At 42.0% G+C, this 14690-nt stretch overlaps 1 protein-coding gene across 1 annotated transcript in view; it reads left to right on the top strand.

Moving 5' to 3' along the window:
* Window positions 1-14690, top strand: part of TMTC1 (transmembrane O-mannosyltransferase targeting cadherins 1) — a 142864-nt gene that overhangs the window by 108542 nt on the left and 19632 nt on the right. The window contains exons 12-13 of the mRNA XM_074539055.1: window positions 7398-7541; window positions 13864-13972. Coding sequence (XP_074395156.1) covers window positions 7398-7541; window positions 13864-13972 — 253 coding nt within the window. The remainder of the gene's footprint in view (window positions 1-7397; window positions 7542-13863; window positions 13973-14690) is intronic.

Below are 14690 nucleotides of genomic sequence, written 5' to 3'. Positions count from 1 at the left end.
TCAGGCATGTTGTGCATTATTAGTCCTTTGCTGGGCTTTGGGAGTGTTGAGATTTCTGGGATTTTCAGGACTACATGGATCCTGCATAAATTCTTTATGTGAGAGAATAAGCAGACAGCCCTGTTTGATAACCTCGTGTTTGCCTCATCACTTCAGGGAACATGCAAGTTTAGCAAGAGAGATTTTATTTATTTATATTTAGCAGTGATATTGTTTGACTTAAAATCCTGTTTTTTGTCCTCAACTCTAACTCTCAGGCTTCTACCCCTGCCCAAGTTTGAAAATTTATAAATTATAATATTGTTTATTGTGCTTCTGGTTGGTTATTTGAATAGCATGCTTTTGGATATTGCTGTAGGTTGGGGGTACTTTTCCCTTAATGGATATCAAGCTCAAAGAATTCACGAGGCTTTCGTCAATGTAGAGATTAAATCTATTCAGCTTCTTTATTTTTTTTCCCCATTTCTGTCCTGGAGAGGTTTCTCTCAGTGTCAGGGTGCTCTGCAATTCAGCCTGGGAGGCTCACCCTGCTGAGAGGGTTTGCTGGTGGCAGGGCACCTGTGGGCTGCTCTCCCTGGCTGATGGGCAGGGGGAGAAGCTGATACCTCAGGTTTCAGCTTTTATATTTTTCCGATTCTGTGCTGCTTTGGTGTGTAGTTATGAGCCTCCTATTAGGGGATAGTAAGCTCTCTTCACAGAGTAGGGAGACAATTCCTTCTCTACCTGGGAACCAAGGACAAATGATCCAAATTTCAGGCACAAGAGCATAAACAATGTGGAGTGAAGAGAGAAAAACAAGCAGGATGGGACTTAATAAGCTAAAGCTGTAATTGGACAATAAACAGCAATATGCAGATGGACCAGAACTTATAAAAATGTGAGACCCTGTGACTGGTTGTGCATTTTGTGACCATTTTGGGTTCATCTGGGGTGTAGCCCTGGCTGGGCTCTTGTGCTGTCCAAGGTGCATCCACTGAGGCCTTCTAATAAACCCCTACTTTATTCTTTAGCTGTGCCTAGCCTCTGTTCTAGGTCAGCCTTCTCAAGGCATCAAAGCCATAAAGGCAGGACCTTACTTCCTTCCCCTGATCTCTGGCTGTGATTCAGCACTTGCTATTTATACCTCAGCCTCTGGAGATCCCAGGTTGGATCAAGGTCCTGCTGGAGGCATTGCTGGTCAGGGAGGACCCCTCACTGACTTCTCTGGCCTATGCAGGTCCCACAGCACTGCTCAGGGATGCCCTGCGAGCCCCAGCACCAGGCTGGGATGGCAGCACTCCCTGTCTCATGCCTGGCATTGTGTCAGGAGCCCCTGGCAGCTGGGTGTGTGGAAATGGGTGTGATGTAATTCCCAGCTCCAGGCTGTGCTGTGTACAGCCGCGAGTCGCGCTGCTCTGTCACGCTTTCACCGAAGGAGATTATGCCTGAGGCTTTCAAAGGAACCTAAAAGCATTAGATCTCTCACTTGCCTGACTTTCAACAGGATTTCCAGGTGCTTTTTTAAATACAAAAAATACCAGCTTGCCACAAACCTTCTGCCAAGCTGAAGTGTGTTGCCTTTGAGGAAATATTGATGCAACTTCTAGAACACTTCAAAATAAAAAACTGCTGCTGCTTGATATTGCAGGATCACCTCTCCTTCCTTGAATTAAATTAAAATATTGCAAATTGAAAACCTTTTTGAGGAAGACACAGGATCTGCCATCCACATCTCCACATCATGTAGAACAGCTTTCGAAGCAAAATGCCACACTGTCGTGAGGCCATGACCTGAGTTGTTGCCAGTGCAGAATTGTTCCCAGAAGGATGACTGGTCTCAGAATTACATCAGATCATGTTTTAATTCAACCTGACACAGAACTTTATTGAGAACTTACATAAATACATGAAAATGAGTATGATGTAATATTATAATTGGAAAATTGGCTTGAAATAGTATGCTGGAGTAAATATAAAATGGGCAGTATTAAAACTTGGCACAAATAGAAACGTTATTCATATAACATTCTTACTTTAGTTGGCAAAACAATGCCAATAATTACAGTATATATTCAAATGGGCAAAATGTGCCTTAAAAGCACATTGCCATGCTGCCAGCAAGCAATTGGGCCGGGATAATTAAGGCCTGAGTCCCTGTGCTTAATGTGGCTGCAGGGAGTGCCATGGATGCTGAGCTTTGTGGTAGGGCTGGACAGGCACCAGGAGAGCCAAGAGTGGCTGTCAGGGAAGTGTCCTCTTGTGTGGAGGAGGAGTGGTGAGAGCTGTGGCCCAAGGCTCTTCAGGCTCTCCTTTTGCCACAGAAAGGTAACACAGCCTGTTTTGTCAGGGCAGCACAGGAATTACCACAGCTGCCTCAATGGTGGCATGGTCTCTGTGAGTGCTAAGTTTTAATGCATTATTTAATCAAAAGATGTGTTAACAAAAACCAGGCACACTAGATCTCTCCAACTGAATAATTAATTTTTAAATTATTTTTCACTTATTATTTTAATTTATAGAAGAAATTAATATACTTGGACTTCCTTTGAATATTATGCAAGCTGATGCAGGCAGTTTTTTTGTCTTTCTGCTGCTGCTGGCATGACATGGCTGTTGGATTAATGATGACCAGAGTTGCTTACAAGTTTTATAATGGTTATAAGAACTCATGTTGTAAGTCACTGGGAATGTGCTTTCAACAGGCTTATTGTCAACCCTTGGAGAGTGATGAAGGGCATCAGGAAGAGTCACTCCCATGTGACATGTCAGGGCTGTCCCAGCTCTGAGCAGCGTCTCTGGGCTGCTTTCAATAACCTCTTTCATCGTGCAGTGGTTGTGGGGAGCTGCCCATACCCCAGAAAGATGCAATTACAGCTTTTTCCCTGCTGTCCATGGTAGTTTTCCAGGCTAATTGCATGCTAGTCTGTCCCCATCCCCTGCTGCTTGCTATCCACCCAGCAATGGCTGTACAAAAACCACATAATGCTCTTTAAGAGCAAGTGGGTAGTTGTCACACTAATGCCTTCCTCCCCCTGAGTACCCCTGGCACCAGACCAGGCAGGGCTGTGAGCAGGGCTTGCCAGTTGTTTAAGTGGTCTCTCTCGATCTGAATTAAAAGAATTAAAATTCCTGGTGGATCATAGGTTGCAGTCATGACAACAAATTTCATCCCTTTCTCTTCTTTCTGTAATTGTCTTGTAATTCAGATATGGAGCCAAACAAAGCCCTTCAAATTTTTTTTCAAAACCCATCATGTTTCGGGTAATAGTGGCATTAAATGAAAAAGCAGAATAAATGTTCATTAGCTGTATATGTTTTATACCTGGTTTTCTGTTGGGAAACTGGAAATCTCTTGGTTGTGCAAGTCAGTAGGGCTTTTGTTCAGTGGTATTAGAGGGAATTTTGCTAACCTAAAAGAAGTGGGGATAATCACTAACAGGAGTTCTTGTGCAGTCTATACCTGTAATAGTTAAAGGGAAGGCTGCTGAAATTTATTCTGACAATTGCAGATACAGCATTGGAGGAATCATTTGAATTATTCATTCTACAACAAGGAAGCAACCCACTTGTCTTCTCTTTAGAAATGAAATCTCCATCTGCTTTAAAATATACTTTTATAGGTTGCTTTCCCATAATTTTGCTGTTTCAAGACTTCTATTATAATTATCCTTGAATGTAGATTTTTAAAGAAAATTATTCTGAATTCTAAAGGAAAGGATAAACTGATTTCTTACATGAACTGCTACTTGTAGAATAAGTTTAATGAAATTCAGCTTTCTTTCATAAATAATGCAGCACTTGCATTTGATTAGGTGAAGCCTAGAGGAATTTCTACCTAATCAGATGCATAGCAAGAAGGATATTGCCTGCAGATTGTTACCACTATCAGTGGTGGTGGCAAGGAAAACACAGCCCTGTATATGTCCAGATAGAAAGCTTTGTTTCTTAAGAGAAGTTGCAAAACAAGCTAGATATGCCAACAATTATCTCTTGCATCCCAGTGTATTCAGAGTGATGGTTTATAAAATAAAGTGTGGATTCTGAGTATTGCCATTATTGTGGCGCAGACACTCCAGCTTAATTGGAGACCTTCCTGCCTTGGTATGTGTTTCTAACCCTTCTAAGAAGTAAATACATTCTTCATATGAATGAAGAATGGAGAAGGGACAATGTTTGCATTAGAGAACTTACAATCATAACAAGTTAAAACTGAGTATCAGGATTTTTAGAGATCAATTCCAGAAGTCTTGATAAGCAGCACAAATCTCCTGATAATTCAGAGCAGGAGAAGTAAATGAGTCTCCCTCCATTACAACAAGAAAAAATCAAACGAGTTTGGTGCATCTGCAAGTCTTGCAGAACCATTTTGAAAGTTCTTGAGTAAAAGTTGCTTCGTTTGGTAGCTTGTGGTCAAGTTTTGTGCTCCTGCATAAATCCTGCACAAGACTTCTGCTGTGTTTTTACTCCCAGGGAACTGTTATTAACAGCACTGGGTGTGCCTGAACAAAGGGCAGTTTAAATAGGGCTGCTAGTCCTTTATTCAGCATCCATATTAATAAATAAAAAATGATCTGGTGCACATCCTCTAGCCCTGAGGTCAACTGGCATAAATTGACCTGGAAGTATTTAGTAAATGTTTGTGTCCTCTGAGAGGCAGTGGCCAAGTCCAAGTTGGTTTTCGGGACCAAATCCTGATCTGAGCTGAGGCCTGGACCACTCCTTGGAGCTGTTTGAGGGTGGTGTGAAAGCAACATAAACAGAAAGAGGGCAGGTTTAGATGGGATTTTAGGAAGAAATTCTTTACTGTAACAATGTTGAGGCACTGGAGCACATTGTTCATAGAAGCTGTGGATGCCCCATTCCTGAGAGTGTCCAAGGCCTTGTTGGATGGGGCTTTGAATATCCTGGTCTGGTAGAAGAAGTCCCTGCCCATAGTGGCTGGGCATTGGAACAGATGGTCGTTGAGGTCCTTCACATCCCAAAACATTCAATAATTCTGTAACAGCATGGATGATCATGGGCTCAGACTCTGGTTTCCTCACCAGAGGTAATGCTCTCTTAGGCCTGGTTGTTCTGCTGAACTCAGTTGAGTGGCAGCTTGCTCTACCACCATAAAAAAGTAATATTCCAAATAAAATATCTGGAGAGAAATGAAAGAGCTGAACCCTAGCAGCAAAGCCCAACAGCACCACCTTATCTCGCTGTGGTCAGAATTTCTGGTAACTTTTGTTCAGACATGTAAAATTGAAGTTCTCATAAGTTCTTCAGGCCAGATGCTAAGCAGGTAATTTGTGCTTGCTGAGGTTCTGGGTTTTCACTTACATTTCTTGGAAAGGGCAATGAGATGTAATGAATAAATGTAAAACACAAGAAATAGAGCCCAGGATACATGGGAGATGTGTTTGCATCCTGTGATTTGCTGTTGGGAGGTTTTAGCACTGAGCTCAGAAGTGTATTTATGGAGCTGCTGGTCAGAACTGTGCAATTTAAAGGTGAAATCCGTTCCCTTTTTAAATCTTGAGTTTTCATTCCACTCCAAATTGGTGCAAGCAAATCTCCTGGGCCTAAAATGCCACAGGAGCACTAAAGGCCAAGAACAGAATTAATTTCTGAAAGTTTGAGAGAAAAACCATCAGGTTTAGGGCTGTAAAATGTTAATCTGTTTCTGACTTTCCCAAGAGTTGTCTGAAATCCTTTTGCCCGCTCATAACTCAGGTGACTTCATGTCAAATACTGGAGCTGTTTTATGTGTGAGTACTGACAGAAGTAGTGCACACTTTTATCATATCCATCTGGTTAAAAAGGCTGAAAAAGTTAACTCCCAGACCTTTTTCTTGGTCCAAAACAATGTCAAAGTCCCTTGGAGGAAATGGAAACAAGACTCAGCCTGTGGTCATTTGCCCTAAGATGTTCTTTGTTCAAGATTCAAGTTTTTAAAAAGCACGTGGCTGCATCCCTGAACAATTTCTCCTCAAATGTGTGGCTTTGCAGTCCTTGTTTGCTAGGTGAAAAAAGGACTTGAGCTTTTCTCTTACTTAATGATAGGAAACATCCTGGTTTTGTTAGTGGTGCATGCCCATTTCTCCCAGAGCTCCCGTGAATGCTGCCAGCTTCACCCCCAAATAAGACCTTGCCAAAATAATTTATGAGCTGTGGAGTGAAAATGTGACTGATACAAATGTTGCAGAAGTGTATAAAATGCTAAATTATTCATGGTACTTAAGCACAGAAAATCCTAGGGCTGAGCTGACACAGTGAAAAACTCCAGGCAAAAAACCCGCAGTGGAAAGTCTTGGATTAAAAACAATTGCAAACTTTAGTCAGGCTATACTAGAGAATCTCAATCCCTTCTACCTTTAAATGCCCCTTCTCATGCTGTACCCTGTGCTTTCATGGCCAACTACTTTTAATGTCACTTTCCACATCACTTTCCCATGATCAGGGACCTGAGGCAAAGAACTGTCAGATGCCTTGGTCTCAGAGCCTCAAACCTTCTCACACAGCTGGTCTCCAAGGACCTGTGTGGGTGTCTGTCAAAAATTTTATTTCCTTATCATAATGACCCTCAGTTTTCACCTACCTATCACACAAAGGGTCCTGGGTGCTTTCATCAAGCCCTGGATCACTTCCAGCTCTGGAGTTTTCTGGCAAAAGACCTACAGACTAAAATATTAATGTAGGAGCAGAACTTTGAGATTATAAACCACTGCATGGCCCATGACCTGCTGCCTAATTCGTGGAGAGTTTTAACAGAGATGCATTGGGCTCAGTGATGTAACTGAAACAGGCAGATGTGAAGATCAACAGGTCAGATAAAAGGAGAACTGTGCTGAACCAAATGCTACAAGAAGCTTAGAGAAATCATATTCTTAAGCAATCTGGTTCCAGATTCTTTTACCATTTTGCTTGGTCTTGAAAGCATTGTTCAGCAGCTGATTTCAGGTTTCCTTTTGCACTTTTTTATCAGTTTTATTGTGAAAAAAATGTCAAAAACCCAACAATAATTTTAAACAGTGTTGTGTTGAATTCTGTGTGTATCAAAACCTATTTCCCATGGAAACCTTTTTTGGCAAGGCAGTTCTTGCTTGTTGCAAAAGCGTTTTGAATAAAAGCATTCAAGCTGCTTTAGTCACCATGCCTTTTGCTTGAAGGGTACGATAGGTTTTCAATTTGTTCCATTTGTTTCCAAATGTTCCATTTTGCCCTGGAGATATATAGGAGCCATAGGAAATCTGACTGGGAGTTGAAAAGGTCTTCAGGATCCCATCTGACCTGCAGCAAATTAAGGGAAAGCAGGGTTTTCTGGCTGACATTCTTCCCTTTATTGAGTGCCAAACAGCACTGGTAGCAGAGTCAGCCACATCAGCTTTATTTGTTAATTAATGAGCACCTGTAACTTGCTGTTCCATTTTTACCAGGCTGTACCCTCGTCACGCAAGTGCTCTCAACAACCTGGGGACGTTGACCAAAGACGTGGTGGAGGCCAAGGACTACTACAGACGGGCCCTTCAGCTCAACCCCCAGCACAACCGAGCGCTCTTCAACCTTGGCAACCTGCTCAAGTAAGTTGAGTGCAGGTGGGGCATCAGGAAAATTCACATTGCCCCTAAACACATCACCAAAGTAGTTTTTTCTGCTAGCTGGTGAAGAAATGGTGTAGTTTCTTGGTGCCATGCAAAAGTGTTGGCACAAAGGTGTGGTTTATTGTAGATATCCCTCTGTGTTGTGCCACATCACTCCGGGTGCTGTTCATGAGTGTGCTCCAGTTGTAGGAAATGCATTTGTTCCAGGCATCAGAAATGAGTTGCCTAAACCCACCTAGGCACCTGAGATCCCCATCCTGGTGGAGATGTGTGAATATTTCCAGGAGAGAAAGCTGTATTGTTCAAAGGTGGGCATTAGATGCCGAGCTAATAAATAACACATACCCAAAAAATCCCTCTCTTCAAGTTCCCACTTCTCCTCATTAGCTGTATATGTATAGTTTAGGCATAAGCACCTTGTGGTGAGATGCTCAGAGCAGCAGAGTTCATTCCCCTGCAGAGCAGGTAGGTCTGGATTTGAGGGGAAGGCTGGTTTCCATCCCTGAACAGTTAAAAACAAGTTGATGAGCTCATTACTTCACTTGTTGTTGTTAAGAGTGTCAGCCTGTAGCAAGGAGAATAGCAGACAATCATAATCATGCAAATTAATTTGACTAACCACATCTAAAGACTAAACTTAGATCTGTACAAGAAGTCAGTATGATAAGATCTGCAAAGGGTTCAATTAAAAAAAGTAAAACATCTCTGTTTAGCACCAGCAAAAAGGTCCTTGGTTTTGTGAGGATATTGTGGTCTATTTGCTGACGGAACTGCATAAACTACAGCAGGAAAAGTACATTTTTTCTGATATGAACTGCCCTTATTTTGCTGATAATAGGTCTTGGTAAATCTTTTAGAGCAGACAGTGCTGGTTAAACTGTGACAGGCTTAGTGTGGGACTGGTTTTAAAGTGGCACTATGTCATTAAAACTTGGTCTTTCTGGTCCTGAAATGTAACTTTGAGTGTGGATTTGTATAAAGGATGTTAAGTGGGCTGCTGAACTCCCTGGTCTGTTCAGAAGCAGAGAAATTATCAGAATAATATTACAAGTAAATCTACTGGTTTGAGGTTAGAATATGGTAAATGAGTAATCTTAAATAGAAAGTATGTAAGTGCTTTACTGGAAATACACGGAAGGAAAGTGGTACAGTCTTATTACAAGAGAAAAGAAAGGTCTTTGTATTATTCATCAAATTTGGTTGATTGAAATTAATTTTAGGTGGCAATGGTGTTTAAAAATACATATTGTCTTTTAAATCCATCATGTGTACCTTAGTTACTATTCTCTGTTACGTTTTGGAGTTTTTTTTTTTTTTTTTTAATGTAAAATATTAATGCAAAGGATCTGAGCCAGAAGAAGCACTGGGACATTTCATGTCAATTATGCTTAAATCTGGCCTGTCAAAGGGCGCTTCTGACCCACCAGATGGATAAAAACTGGACTTGCTGCACGGAAAAGCACAAAGGAGACATGTAGGGAAAATGTCTTAGAAATGCTGTTTGGTTTCTGTGCAATATGTCATGTTTTTCACATTGTGGTGCCTAAGATATTGTGTGTCCTGCTGGATTGGATGTGCTCTGCATCCTTCTGTGATGCCACATTTTGCAGCATGTTAAATGTGTGTGATGCTTGTGCTAAACTTGTCAAAAGCAAGCACTCAGGATCCTCCTGCCCTTTCCCCACATCCATTTGCTCCCATTTTCTAAACTTCCCTTAGGCTTCCAAAACAATGCAGTGCATCTGCACACAGCAGTAGTGCTAATTGTATTGGAAGCTGAGTGCCTTCATCTCCCTGCTCAATTTTAAAAAACCTGCTAAAAAATAGGTGGAGCTCACAGTGCAGGAATTAGCACATATATAAGGCAGGTGCTCCATGGGCAGATCCTATATGAATGTCTCCCCTAAAACAGGATCCCAAACCCTTTGGCCAGCACCTTTCCTAGATGATCCTGCAGCTTAGCAAAGAACATCAGCCATGCTGGAGCATGAGGGACCTTGTGAGATGACCAGACAGGTACAAGGCAGAGATTTCACATTTCCCTTTCCTACAACGATGTCTTTATTTATATTTTCTACCTGTGTCTTTCATATATATAAAAATGTGCATATATATGGTAGCCAATATTCTGCAGATATTAAATCTGGTTTAATATGGGTAATAAATGAAATAAAATGGAAATCTGCAGAATATTACAGACAGATATTACTTTCTGGCTGTGTTATGAGACATTATGAAGAGTGTTTTGATTTTTAAATATATGTCAGAGAGAAGATAAATGGTCAAGCAATAAAAGCATTTTCTGTCCTCTTTACAAAGGCTTCAGAGCTTGGGGCAGATCAGGAGGGGACAGATGTGCAACACTTAAGACATGTCCAGTAACAGCACTGCTTGTACTGGGACATGGAATGAAATTGTCTGGCATGGGGAAGTCCCAGTTGAATTCTGCTGAGTTCCCTGTACCCATCTCTGCTCACAGTCTGCAAATCTGATGGTAGATCCTAGATTTCATCTCCTCTCGAGTGCTGAGAGAAGGGAAGTCCAGGATTTTGGAAGGATGGGTTTGTCATTGCCATGTGGGAATCTGCCTTTCATTATTCCATGCAAATAAGCTATTTAAGCATCCATTGCTTGTGATTTAAACTTGAGTAAAAACTGTTTTGAGGACACAGGGTGGAATTTATAAGTTATTTTCTGTGGAAGTCGTAGATGAAAAATGATGTTTCCATTTTCTGTTTACACATAAAGAAGACAGCTATGTGCCAGAAGATGAATGTTCTCAGGAAGTATTGCAGGGTAATGGCTGAATAAGCCTCTGGTTTTGTTTACATATCCTGAAATAAAGTTGTATGTCATCATTTTTGTGCCTAATATAAATATTGGAGAGCAGATAATTAAACAATGCTGGCAGATTTCTTACTTAAAATAGACCTAGAAGATGGTCTGCCTAAAAGTAAGAAATCTCTCTGCTTTCATGGTCTGTGTGATCAGTGGCACAGAGCAGCCTGATGCTGCTTTCTTCTGTTTTGAGTATTTGACCCTCTGTATAAATTCAGGTTTGTTGGGATACAGATAAATATTGTTCAGAATACCTCATGAATTTATAGACTGTGGGTATTTCTGCAAAGAGACAAGAAATAATATATTATGAACATTTGAAATGAATATCAATCTCAGCTTTCTGCTGCCGGAATAATGGACAAGACCTTCTTATTTGTAGTGTATCAATCAATCCACACTTAAAGCACTGCAGTGTCCAGTACCCTGCTCCTTATGAAGAAAGGCCTCACATGCTTTGAGAGTGTCATGGCTTCATTTTCAAGGGGAAAATGAAATGCCTAGACACAATCTCCACTGAATCTTGAGTTTACGTTGTGTGGAGAAACACACAACATGTCCTGAGTGTTTGTTGTTGAGATTTAGTCCCAGTTGAGCAAAGCCATTTATTCAGAAGAGGAAGGACTGTCTGCCCTCTCTGATACAGGCTTCTGATGTTAGTGTGCTGACACAGCCTTGTGGAACTGTCATAGATCGATGGATGGATGGATGGATGGATAGATAGGTGAATAGGTAGATAGATAGATGGAAAGAAAAACATCCATCCATCCATCTATCTATCTGGAAAACATCAGATAGAAATTAATGTATTGAGATTTAAGACCTTTTAGCTAGTGAAATGTTCCTTCTGCTCCTTCAGCAGCAAACTGAGTGGTGATGTTCAGTGATACTGAATGGTCTCTGCAGGGTACTCTGTGTCTCATGAAGTGCTGCAGTTATCCCTCAGTATCACAGTAACATTGGAGACTGGTTAAAAACTCCCACAAACTCTGGCAGTCAAATTTTTGCAGTAGATTGAAAAAATAACTTAAGTTGTTGTTATAACCTAGGGTCCCTAGAGATCATTTGGAGATCAAGGTGGCTGCTCAGAGCAAGTCTGATTGGACCAGATTGTTCAGGGCTGTGTCCAGCTGAATCTTGGATCCCTCCAAGGACAGAGATGCCACAATCTCTCTGTGTGACCTGTTCCAGTGTTTGACACCCTTGTGGTGAAAAATACTTTTCCTGCTGTCTAATCAGGATGTTCCTACTCTGTCATCTGTTGCCTCTTGTCCTGTCATTTTGCACCTCTACAAGAGTTTGGCTCTGGCTTTGCTGTATCCTTGTAAAAATTTGTTCAAACAGTTGTGGGCCCTTGTTGATTTCTGTGTTTCTGCCTTTAGTACAGTCTCAATAACTTCACAAAATAAAAGATGAAGGTTATCAAGTCCTTTAGAGCACTAATTCCTTGGTTGCTCTCTGCTGCACATGAAATTTGCTCCAGTGCTAGCAGCCCTGTGCATTGCCAGGCTTTGGCAGGGTGGTTAACCTGGTGCTTCTCCAACTTGCAAAAATATGGGAGAGATGCTCTAAGTGGAAAGAGCTGTTCCTTGTTTTCAGCTTGAGCATGCTGATTGTAGAGGCAAGGCTGTGGGCTTAGGTTGGAGAGGGAGTCAAGAGAGGGCATTGTAAATCAGGGTAATTTGGGTAAAAAGTTGGAATAAGTGGTCACAGATTGCTCCTGTCAGATGAATTTGTTCTTCTTTCTATCACAGAAAAGATGTACATTACCTAACTATTCCTGCTCCAGATCCCCAGTTTATGGTAAATTAGTGCATTGGACTGCTCTTTCAATGCTCTGTGCTCTCCCAAATTGCAGGAGATTTTTATATGAGATGGCCTTGATCCTGCAAAGTGTTGGCCTTGAGCCAGGAAAGCACTTCAACCAGTAATTAATTTTCAACTTGCATGCATAAAAGTTAAGTACACATTTAAGTGCTTGGCCAGAGCGCTTGGTATCTTGCAGGCCTAAGCCCTCTGAGAAACTACTGGATCTGCTTTTTTTAATGTTATTCAGTCTGTCACATAAAAAGATGCCATAATCTTTCCCTCTTTACCCCCACTTTCAGGAGGCAAACATTGTTCTTGGATCAAATGGAGAAAAAAAAGAGGCCATGTTGGAATGAAAGAGTAATTAAGAGGGCTGCCCCATGTTCAGAGTGAATGCTTGTGGTTAATGGGAACTTTTACTGCTGTTGAGTGGATCACTTAATCCTTTTATTTCTGTAGCGGGCATTTCCTACATTTTCTGCCAAACATCAATACCTTTATTAAGCAGTCATCTGGTTTTGATTTATAAAAATGTGTGTCATGAAACTCCACCCAAGGGATCCCAAAGTTTTATAAATTGACAAGCTAGCTAGACTTTAATTAGTGTAGGAGAAAAGTGGTTCTTTATTTGTTTTTGCTTCATTCATGTAATTTATGTGGAACAGCACTAGAAGAAGAAAAAGACTAGCACAACTGGTTTTACTTAGCTTAATGCACAGGCAAAATATTCTCCCAGTTACACAACTAGAAAGGGGAAAAATCTGCAAAGCCACATATATTATCAGCTGAAATTTGCACCTTATAAACAAGATCTGGTTACTTGACCATGCCACTCAGATGAAATCTAAGGCCAAAGCAGCAAGGTGTTCACATATTTTCTGTTTCCCCAGAGCCCTTGGTTTCTTTTTCTAAGCCCTCCTATTCGTATTCTTTGTACACCCAGCACAAGGAAAATGTTGTTTCAGCCCAGCTAAACATCCTTAGATGTTTGTTCAGGAAACCTTCTCATTTTTCAAAGGGAAGAAATTGTAGCTCAAATAAATAAACATCTCAAGATTTTTGTTAGGGAAATCTTTTCCATTTTCCATAGCAATAAATGCAGAGCAATGCCAGGAAAAAACCTAGCTCATCAGCACAGCCATCTTTCAGCTGTCTGTTCATAATCCTTGGGATCTGAAGGATAGAACTCCTCCAGCCTAATCATCGACTTGCTGAGGAATTATTTAGAGATCCCAGGCAGATTTAACTTGGAGATATTTTAATTTCAAAATAATGGAGTTGGAAGTGGATCTGTAAGACCACTTGTCTAGGAACTGCAGAGTCTCCTCAAGGTTTTAGTAAAGGAAATTAAGGATTTCAGTGTCTCCAGCCTACTGAAGTGAGAGGGAATGTCCTGTTCCCAGATCACAGTGCCTCCATCCTCTGGTGCCCTCCCTTCAGATACTGGAGTGTATTGATTCATTAAATCCTCTGTCCTGAGGAAGTGCTGGGTGCTCACATTGTGGAGAGGAGGTGTGAATGAATCATTTAGTCTTTGTTGAAAAGGGCAAGCTGGGCACTTCCACTTCTCTTTAAAGTAGTTAATCAGTGGGATAACCTCAACAAGTGTTTACAGGAATATTCCTTTCTGGCTTTTTTCCTCTCCTTCCTGCAGGTCCCAAGGGAAGAAGGAGGAAGCTGTAATCTTGCTGCGGGACTCCATTAAGTACGGCCCAGAGTTTGCAGATGCCTACTCAAGCCTGGCCTCGCTGTTGGCTGAGCAGGTAACAGGGATGGCTCAGGCCCTGTGTCTTGGTGTGCATGAACTGCTGCCACTGCCACAGCCCCTCCTGCACCTTCCAGCCCTGCACTGCTGCCACAGCCCTTCCTGCACCTTCCAGCCCTGCACTGCTGCCACAGCCCCTCCTGCACCTTCCAGCCCTGCACTGCTGCCACAGCCCCTCCTGCACCTCACTCAGCCATGGTGGCAGGCGTGGGCCCACGCTGTCTGCACAGAGCTCTCAGGCTGCTCTGCAGATGGCTTTTCCAGGATGGGAGGCAACTCATCCACAGTGAGTAATTGCACCCACGTGGTGTGGCTCTGAATTAAATCACTGCTGAAGTTGTGAGTAAATCCCCTCCCTGCCTCTGTGGAGAAGTCTCAATCCATGGCACCTTGGATGTTGTGACAGCAGGAGAGGCGAGCTTCCCCTCACACACACACGCCTACACAGATAGCCTGGAGATTGCATAATAAATCATTGCAGAGCTGGGGATTGTCACAAACCAGGTGGCCTCTGCAGCCCAGATTCTGCCCCTTGCACACACACACACACACACACACACACACAGGGTACAGCTCCTGATCACCATGGCAGATGATCACAAGCAGGGAGGTGGGAGGGCTCCCTGGCTTTATGTTGCTCTTAATGAGCAGCTGTTCAATATTTTATTTAACCTCGTGGTTCAGGTGCCTCCAGGCCTTATTTGCTGTGCATGGCC

This window comes from Zonotrichia albicollis, chromosome 4 (genome assembly GCF_047830755.1).
Source record: "Zonotrichia albicollis isolate bZonAlb1 chromosome 4, bZonAlb1.hap1, whole genome shotgun sequence".
NCBI lineage: Eukaryota > Metazoa > Chordata > Aves > Passeriformes > Passerellidae > Zonotrichia > Zonotrichia albicollis.
Note: the sequence above shows the minus strand (reverse complement) of the source record. Positions and strands in the feature narration are given on the sequence as shown.